This window comes from Pantherophis guttatus, chromosome 2 (genome assembly GCF_059756535.1).
Source record: "Pantherophis guttatus breed Tessera chromosome 2, ASM5975653v1, whole genome shotgun sequence".
Classification (NCBI taxonomy): domain Eukaryota; kingdom Metazoa; phylum Chordata; class Lepidosauria; order Squamata; family Colubridae; genus Pantherophis; species Pantherophis guttatus.
In genome coordinates this window covers 238,376,153-238,386,695 of record NC_142064.1, presented here as the reverse complement: position 1 = coordinate 238,386,695, position 10,543 = coordinate 238,376,153, and the positions used below count along the sequence as shown (strand labels likewise).

The 10,543-nt window shown below is 35.3% G+C and overlaps 1 protein-coding gene across 1 annotated transcript; it reads right to left on the bottom strand.

Moving 5' to 3' along the window:
• Nucleotides 1-285: 285 nt before the first annotated feature.
• MDFIC2 (MyoD family inhibitor domain containing 2) lies at nt 286-10,001 on the bottom strand. Its single transcript, XM_034440659.3, has 2 exons — nt 9,779-10,001; nt 286-773 (listed from the first exon to the last, which is right to left on the bottom strand). Exons 1-2 carry the CDS (start codon nt 9,960-9,962, stop codon nt 514-516), a joined length of 444 nt encoding a protein of 147 aa, XP_034296550.2. The 5' UTR covers nt 9,963-10,001; the 3' UTR covers nt 286-513.
• Nucleotides 10,002-10,543: the final 542 nt, after the last annotated feature.

The window sequence follows — 10,543 nt, the reverse complement described above, 5'->3', positions numbered from 1 at the left end:
GGGTTTCAGCAGGTTCTGACCAGTTTTGGAGAACCGGTGGTGGAAATTTTGAGTAGTTCGGAGAACCAGTAGTAAAAATTCTGACTGGCCTCACCCCCATCTATTCTCTGCCTCCCAAATCCCAGCTGATTGGGAGGAAATGGGGATTTTGCAGTAACTTTCCCCTGGATTGGGGAGGGAATGGAGATTTTGCAGGATCCTTCCCCTGCCACGCCCACCAAGCCACGCCCACCAAGCCACACCCACAGAAACGGTAGTAAAAAAATTTGAAATCCACCACTGCTATACATGATTCTTAAACTCCATTACAAGACAGTTTCTCATCCAGAACATCTTAAATTTGACGCGAGAGGGCACAAGCTATACAGACTGCACAGGATTTAAAACAAGATGCATTTAAACGGGTGAAGCTGGCAAACATGTTGCTGTATGCTTGCTACTATGGTTTAAATCAATCCATCCTTCGGTTTCCTCAAGGATGGTTTTCGAAGGAACCTCACCAGTATTTTTACTCTAGTGATAACAGACTTGTGAGATTTCCAGAGCCAGTTCAAGACATTCTCCACTTTCCTGACAAGACTCAAGGATGCTGCAATCAATGTCACAGTTGCAACCGCAGTCACCATTGTTGGAAGTATCGCTTGATGTTTGGAGATATCTATGGGAAGGGCAGCACGTATCGATCAGCCAGTTTTCACAGACGTCGGGCAACATGAACAGAAACTCCCAAAACTGGCAGAATAAGCAGGCCAAGATGAGTGTGGCACATTCATCTGTTTTCAAAAGGAAAAGGGCAAAGAGTGAGATTCAAAAGAGAGAAATGGGAATCCATCAGCATTGTGATAGAATATTCATAGTGAAATAATAACAGTAAAGGATTCACACCACTTCTTATGCTACGAATCACCAGAAACATTTTCTAGCACAAATTAACTGCAACTGCTTAGCAGGAAGTCCCTCTTAGCTAGAGGAATCTTATTTATTGCAGCCATAAAAACTAGATTGATATAGGGAAAAAAAAAATTGTGAAAGGAATGTGTACGTACTAAGCATCTATTTAAGGGTAATCATGGCCAGGATCAGTATACCATGTGGCTTAAACTTTTCTCCCTAAATGCTGGCCTCCTGATTCCCAGACTCTCTTTTACTATGCTTAAAACATCTCCTTGGCTCTGTGCAGACTAACTTCCCATTTTAAAAAATAAAACAAAATAAATTGCTAAAGGAGATGTCACAGAGAATGTTAAATTAAAAGACTCAAATTAAATGCTTATTTCAAGAAAAGTACTAATGCGTAAGTACTGCATCGGAAATGGAGACTATTTTTTTTTAACCAGGCTTGATAGCTGAACTATTGTTTAAATGAGAATGAGCCAATTTGGTTAGTAGTAGTTAAGGCATTGGGCTAGAAAACAGTCCTGCCTTGGCCATGAAAGCCAGCGCAGGGACTTTGGGCCAATCAACTTCTCTCAGCCCATAATGATCAGTTGGTCAGTCAATTTTTTTTTTTGTAATGAATGGATCAATAATCATTTGATCTGAAAAAAGCAGACCCTGTGTTTGCAGGAAAAATGTTAGGAAGAAAAAGAATCTCCTGGAAGAAGATTCCAAGAAACTTAAGTGCATCTTAACTCTTTTAATAAGTTTGCAAAATTCCCAGGGAGCAAATGATTATTTGCATTTACTTATTCCTAGTTTGCCTTTATTATTTTGATAAATAACCCAAGACAATGAACATACCTAATATTACTTCCTCCTCTTATTTTACCCACAACAACCCATTGAGGTGGTTGGGCTGTGAGAGAGTGATTGGGCCAAAGTCACCCAGCTGGCTTTCATGCCTAAAGTGAGACTATAACTCATAAGTCTTTCTAGCCTGTTGCGGTACTCCAAACTGGTTTTCAAGAGTTAGTGCCCTTTATTTAGCCATGGGACAGCAATTTGAAAGGCAAACAAATGCTTTCTGTGATTGGTTGCATAGATTGTCACAAAGGGGAAATGTTTGGTCCATTTTAACCTAAGTATACTGCCAATTACCATTGTCATCACTTGCCTAGACTTGAATCCCCCTTCCTAATTATCCACACTACAGGGAAGTACCATTTGGTTCGCTGGTATCTATAAATACCCTTTGATGAAATTTCTTAACCTAATTCACATTATATATCAATAACCCCCTTAACATCAGACTAAAAAAACAGCTCATCCCTAGGAGCTTTCTGTCAATCAAAAGCTTCCTTGAGTATCCCAAATATTACATTAAAATCAAGTTTTATAATATCAGATAATAACACTAAGAAGCACAGCGTTGAATTAATTTTTATTAGTAAGCTATCATCCATAATATTATCAATTTTAATACTTATCTAAATTTGTCAGGGATCTATTTAAGTTCAGACAAGCACAAGTAACTCCCAAGTCAGTCTGAGAGAATGAAAATGACTAGATTTGGGAGATACTAAGTAAATTCATGCTTATATTTTTTTCTGAGTAAATGAACTGAAATAATTATCAAATTGAAACATGTTATAAGGTGACACTACTGCATTTAATTGTATGAAATTTACAGTGTAGAAAACGTAATCATTTTATCCAGTAGTCCATGGTGTAATTAAAGTTCTCCTCTTTTAGGTAACATATATTTATTAAGTTTTTCCCTCTCTGCCTCCCGCCTGCCTTGGCACTCAGATAGAAGAATATCAAATCTGAAGTTAAGCATCTTTTCAATTCTGACTTGAAATGTAAGATCTGTTTTCTTAATAATATGCACGCTTCTCAGTTTATTAACCTTGTTGGCATCTGCATAATTTTAATCAGAGAATGGATATTGCTCTTAAGATCTTCCTATTATTTTCAGGAAGGACCACACAAAAAGACAACATTTTAATAAGAAAGTGATGTTCTGGTGGATACACTGTGCCTTACATTAAAGATGCTTTTAAATCCCTATCAGACCACATGTCATGAAACTATGGTAATGGATATAATTCTTTCTTGCAAGATTTGAAGGTATCACGTCTTCCTCCCTCCTCCCACTACTTAAATGTTTAATAAACAATAAATATTAGCAACTGAGCACTCATTTCTATGCATTTATATGTGAAATAAATTAGCCACAAATTCAGATCCAAACTTCCTTTTTTGTCTTCTGCCTGTCTGGCTGCTCATAAAAAAAGTTATTAGCGCATTTATCTCAATAAGAACAATGATCTCCCTTCTCCATCAGTAGACAAATGATAACAACAAGAACTATATTTAATAATGTTGTCAGATGGACCCAAAGGTGCTTTTTCAGGAGGCAACTGGACTTTCTTGTTTTTTTCTTTTGAAGACATTTCACTTCTCATCCAAGAAGCTTCTTCATCTCTGAAAGGATAGTGGGGAATGGAGGGATTTATATTCCTTGCAGACCTGGATGACTGAGAGGACATGAATGACTGAGAATCTCTACAGACTGTTGTCAGATTGACTTCACTCTACATTTTCTTGACCTCAGTTGCTTTTGACAATCGGTCCATTCTTACTTTATGCCATAGTTCCTCCTGCCCAACTGCTGATTCAAATAGTCCAATTTTTGAAGAGATTTCTATCAATAGTTCTTCATGACGTGATCTGAATCATTTCTGCAAAGTGAATTACATTCTTTCTTCCGACTGGATCATTAAGTTGCACCAAACATTTGTTTTCTATTTGGCCAGTGTATTTGATTGATTCATTTTAGATTATTTCCTAAACCAAAATTTTGCTTTCTTTTATCAAGTTTTCTGTAAGAATTAAGGTCGTAAAGTGTGACCATTATTATTCATTCAAATAAATCTTATTTGCTCCCATGTTTCCTATTAACACATATTTCATTTAGTTCTGGAAAGTTACTTCCATGAACCCTGTGGCTACCTAAAGCTGGAATAAGTGGAGGTGTTTTTACTTCATAGAAGCCAATATAAATTTTCTCATCGTTACAGATATAGTTAAATGTGAGAATGCACATCTTATGAGGGAGGGTGCCCTTGAAATTTCATTGACATGCCATTTTCAAAAATTGGCCAGAACACACTTTAAAGTAGTCCAGAATAAAGAAGATCTAGGACAACAAATAGATTTCTAACACTCAAAATTAAAATAAATTACCCAGAAAGACAGGAAATTCCCCGATCATATTGTGCATTCAAGTAGAGGCTGAATAGCCATCTGACAGGAATACTTTAATTTGAATTTCTACACAGACCAGAATGTTTGACTGAAAGTGACTTAAAACTTAAGTTTAACTAAATTAAATACATTTAATTTAGGAAATGCAACTATGGTTCATGGCTTTTGTTTTTTCATTCTTTTGCATTAAAAATTTCATTTTTGCATTAAAAATTGGGACAATTGTGGGGACGGTGGGGGGGGGGGAAAGCCTCATCATCTGAGAACTATATGTAGCCCTGGACTTCAAATTGTTGCTGTAATGCATGCTGACACTTCTTCCATATTTACAGTATATTTATTTCCCCCACAAATAATTGCTTCCAAATTTACTCTTACATTTGCTGATAACAATAGAAGAAACTATTGAAACCAAAAGAATGAAACCTGCAAATGACAGTCTCAATGCATCAATACCTTTCAAAATTAGCTACGTTTCCAGTTTTCCTGGTGAATTGAACCTTGTTTGCAACTTAATCTTCTTTCTTTTTTTTCCCCTGTCCAGTTACCTCTTCCCTTTATTCATCTCTACCCAATTTTGCACCCTCAATACTCTCCTTCTTTTGTCTTCAACTTCTTCATCTAGTGCATCTATGCCTTTACTTCCCCTATCTTTGTCCAGTTTCCATTTCGTCTTCCTCTTCTTCAATGTTTCTGCTAAATGGAGGGAGTGGAATGTGTTTTTGTGTGTACCTGTGCACACAGGTACACACAAATGGTGAAATAATTGCTGCCACTTGTAGATAGATGGAGACCACTGAGATATCTTATTTTACAGGTGATTTGATTTGGGAGAAAAATACCACAAGTAGTTATTTCCTGGGAGTATGGTATTTCTAGTATTTATTTTATCCAAAGTTGCAACCCTTAGGCTGACAAAGTGAAGAAGATGGGATTTGCATAGGATTTTGTCCTGTGTTTATCATCATTTTTTTCTTTCTCTTTCATCCTGGTGGTAGGTGGACACGGAATAATTTGAAATTTAATATCAACTAGCCTTTCTGTAAATGCAATCTATAAGCATCTTTCTCGGTGTTTCAGTAGAATAAAGAATGCAATTCCATGAGCTTGCATGGAGCTTTACCTTCAATTTAATTGAAAGTGAAAGTTATTGAATAATTGAAGAAGAACTCAACAAAATTCTTATAAAAATCCTTTTTGAAGAATCATAGGTTTAGGGCAGTGGTTCCCAATGTGGGGTCCACGCCCCACAGGGGGGCAATTTGATTTTTTAATAGGGGCAATTGGAACCTTGTTTAAACCAAGTTAACGGCCTATTAGGCTTCCTCCGCGTGAGTAGGAGCTCACTTTTTGAATAGTAAGAATTATATGTCATGGGGGAGGGGCATCAGGATTTTAGAGATGCTTAGGTGGGGCATGGCCAAAAAAAAAAAAGGTTGGGAAAAAAGGTTTAGGTCATTTGTTGAAAACTTAAGGCATTTCTAGAAGATTCAGCTTTCTTTGTAAATCAATACATATGTATATCATAAGAAAGAGAGTGAATGTTTATAGTGGTCAATGACCAATCCATAAAACACTTTATATACATAAAAACTGATATTGATTACCCAATTAGGTAAACCAATCAAACAAACTGCTGTACGTCTTACATGTAACATGACAAAATTTGGCCACACTTAAGGAAATGGAATCATTTGAATCTGGAATTAAATGTTTTATGTAAAACTAGTCAGAGTGTCCAGGGTATTAAATTAAATGCGGGATTAACAGCTCACAGCGAGTGTCATCATAAAATGAATAGTATAGTAAAACATATCGATGGATTCAATGAATCCTTCAACACATAGGTAAATCCTGAATTTAAACTGGATGCCTTTGTTTCTTCTTTTTAAGGCTACCAATGGAACTGCAAAGAACCATGTCCCTTCCTTATATTATGTGTGAAATAATTTCAAGGGACTACTTTAGCTAGAGTCATAGTTTAATAAATCAAGCATGTTGTTTGTTTATTTGTTTATAAAGTTTACAGGGTTTTTTAAATTAAAAGTTCTGATTAGCTCTGGCTGATGTTTAAATTAAATAATCCCAGAAACTGGGATTGAATATTTGAGAGATTATTTCTTTTTCTTTTTTTTAAAATAGTCTTTATTCAACCTTTTTTAGTTTTAAAAGCACATTTCCATTTACTATTGGTAACAATTCAAATTTTATAATTCCAATCTATGGCCTATTATTTTATACATTATGTATGTTTAAATATATAATATCTTTTACTATATTCTATTTTTGTTCTTCATTAACATCGATTTAATCTATTCTTCAAATATGTAGTATATCTATATTTATTTATATATTCCTTTTATCCTTTAACAAGTTTTATCATATTTATAAATATATATAATTTTCAATTTAATGTACTTTCTATATCATCTTTATGCATCAATTTTACATCTTGTTTCAAGCCATTGATACCACATATTCCAACTCTTGTAATACTCTGATTTCTCTCTGTCTTTAAGCTCCATGGTTAATTTATCCATTTCCGCACAATCGAGGCCTTTTTTTATTATCATTGCGTTTGTTGGCATGCTTTCTTGTTTCCAATTCTGGGCAAATAAGATTCTTGCTGCTGTTGTAATATGAAGTATAATATAGTAAGCCCTTTTGCTTACATTTACTTTTATAATACCCAATAAGAACAACTCTGGCTTCATCTCAATTTTTTGTTCTGTGATTTCTTCTAACATTCTAATAATTCTGAGATTATTTCTATTGGTGAATCTCTTCAATAGAATAACCCTTATAATGACCCATGCTCAGGTATTGGAATACATGACTGCTTCTTTCATAACATCTGGGGAGCTTTTTAAGTCATTATTCAGCAAAATTACCCACCATAATACTAATTAAGGCACCAGTGACAGCAGGACAAATCTTATCATTTCCACTTATAGCCAGTCAGGGGCCTGCAAGGTGACCCGGTCTCTCCTGAGGAACATATTCACATTCCTATGAAGACTATTTCAAGCATTTGTCAGTTAAAACTACCTGAAATATTAGTTGGACTCCAGCTGCACGGGTCCTGCGGAACTGAGGCATGATCTAGCATGATTATCTGGGAAGACTTTGATTCTATTGGACCTTAGGGCTGTGAATGCAGTGACCTAAGTATTAGTTCCATGCCTCTGTTGAATGATACTTCTTCTCAGGAGATAATTTGTGGATGGATTCAGGAAGAGGTATTGATCAATGATAGAAAAATGTAAATTTTTGTATGTGCTTGTAAATATAGTATGTGCTTTCTATCCCGTTATAAAAAAACAAAACAATTCTGGATTTAACAGTTCTGTTAAATTGTCATCTGTCTCTAACTTCCCTGGTCTCAGACCATGATAAAGAACTGATATAGCACATTGATTGCAGTTTTAGATTATCTTTGGCAGGGTGAAGTTGGGGGTAGTGCATCCATAGCCGCTTTTCATGCTATCTATCATGGTATCCTTCTGGATTATCTTTGGGCCTGGGAATGGGGATCTTGATTTTGTGGTGGCTCACCTTCTTCCTTCAAAGACAATTCATATCAGCCTTAGACCCAGTGGTGGGATTCAGCCAGTTCGCACCACTTCGGGAGAACCAGTTGTTAACTTTCTGAGCAGTTTGGCAAACTGGTTGTTGGAAGAAATCATTAGGGCAGAGAACCGGTTGTTAAATTACTTGAATCCCACCACTGCTTAGACTCCTACAGTATAGAATTCCTTGGGGCTTTACTTTATCTCCATCTAAATGGATTTGTTGAGTGAGGTCATTGGCATGGAGATTGTGAGGATTGTACATACCATAGCATTGCAGATCTGTACACAATGCTTTATTGTGGCACACACCTTTCCTGACTACTGGCTATTGCTGTGGGTTAACTGCACCCTCCACTGGATTAAGACATTGGATGAACCTATCTGAAAATTTGTTTAGAAGTTTGAATGTGTTGTCCTTTGGGCCCTGATCATGCTGTTTTATATTTTACGAGCTGATTACCTGGCGTTGCCCAGCTATTTATTTATCCCAATCTTGTATTAGACAGGAAAAGGAATGAATTATATCTTTAGTGTCAAATCAAAGCAATTTTATTTACAGGGTTTTAAAAGTATAAGCACAGTATACAAATTATAAAGTAAAATATTATTCAAATTAAGTATAATATTAATTTAAGACAAAACTTGATTATAAACAACATTTTTAGTTTCACCTCCAGGAACAAGAATAAATAAATTTTGTGGTGAACCCACCCTTGAGCAAGCAAAATTAAGTCATCCGTGGGAGAAACATGGTGATCTCAAATCCCACTCCACAGTACTTAATAGACTGACCCTGTGACTTATTGATGATGATTGAGAAGGCAAGTCTCAATTTTTTTTCAAAATTTTTTCAAATTTGTTTCCAGAGAGTAAGTCACCTGTGTACCAAGTTTGGTTGAAATTGCTTGAGCCGTTCCAGAGTTATGCTGGATCGTATATATAGATAGATATACATACATAGATCCTTTTTTATATAGATAGATATTGCTCTTATCATTCTTTTACACCTATTGTTATCTTGTTTTCTTTTTAATCTTTTAGTTGCTTAGAGTCACCTTTTGCAAGTTGGTGCCCATACAAACTCTTTAAATGAATCCAAATAAATAAAAACCCTTTACTACTTGTAGCATAGGAAATAGGAATTTTTCAAACCATAAAATAGATCTGACCCCAATGGCTGTTTCTGAACACTGTAATTTATTGCACCAATCCAAATTTAGTACAGTTTAGTGATGGATGTGATAACTATTCAATAACAATCCTTTCTACTACAATTTATAAACAGCAAGATCAGAAAGATTTAATCTCCGAGCTAAAAGTATGCCAGATGCTTTACTACAATATTTTTTACCTTTCCTGTCTGAGAATCAAAGGGTTAGCCTGCATTTAAAACACATTTTGTAGGGCAAAAAAAGTAAGTGAATTTGTATTTTACCACAGACTTGCCTTATTACGCAAAGCAATGAGAGGTTGCAAGTGAAAATTTTTCAGTTTAGTCCATCTAATCATAGTAAAAATTATATTTATAATAACCAATTTTTATTTTAAAAAAAACCTTACAGGTTGCTTCCATAAGGTTCCAAACTAAGATTGCATAACATTTAACATACAAAGTTTGATTCGTATTTTAGGCAAATGAGAAAACGTCTAAAATGGTCTGGGGTACATTTTCCCTCATTTAGCTCTGCATGATGTCAAGAAGAAGAATGCACAAATCTGAATTTCTGTCATTGCTGGGAGAATATTTTGTCATGGCACATATTCAGACAAAAGTTTGACTAAAATATCAACATTTTCATAACTGTCTTGCCTACAGTTTCCAATATGAGCAGTTTTTTTTTTTTTTTAGGGTTTTCAGATTTTCAAATGAGGCTTCAGAGCTTCAGACCCACAAATCCATTTCATATAATGAATCACACAGCGTCTAACCTCCACAAAATGAAATATCAAACCCATATCCAAAGCCCCATTTCCTTTTTGATGTACACAACCAAGGATAACTAAAGGGGATTTATATAGAACATTTGTGAAAATCTGCTTCATCGGCAAAAACGTACCATTATTGTCTCTTTCGTGGCCTGATGCAGCATCTTCGAGGTAGCTGAACTGTGTTTCACATTTCTGAAGTGATGATAATGAAGATGTAGTAGAGTCCGAGAGTTTTCTGTCACTTCTGGTGTCTTTGGATGGCACATCTGTGATGCTGAATTCTGATACTGAGCTAAGAACAATACTTTTCATAGATTTGTCATCTTTATTTGCTAACTGATGTTCTAGAATGGTGGGGAAAAATAAAAAAAATGACTTGATTCAGATAGTTTTAACATTTCTCCCAGACTTCCCATATCAGAGTAAATCCCCCAAGTTATAATAATGTAACATAGCCAAAATGACATTGGTTCTTATAAAGTGGGGATGTTACTGAAAAAATTTGCATTTTGCTCTTCCAGTAAATTTTAAAAAAAAATCCAAGCAGATTTTGGCCTATCATGAAACAATAATCTATTCAAAAGCATAGGTAACATTTGGGGAGCATACATAGATCGCTGGTAACCTGATACATAACAACAAAGAGCACCTGATAGTCAAAACCATACTCTACCTTGTTATAGCAAATGCCACTGTTTAATACTAAGAAAACACTTCTTTGACCATTCAGGAGGAATCATGCAAGATCAAATCTTTATCTAGACCCATCATATGATTAATAAATAGAAGTCTGGATTTGAGCTACATACTTGCTATGTTGCAAATAAATAGCCAAATTCTGTTGTTGTTAGTTGCAAAGTCATGTCTGACCCATCGCAATCCTATGGACAACT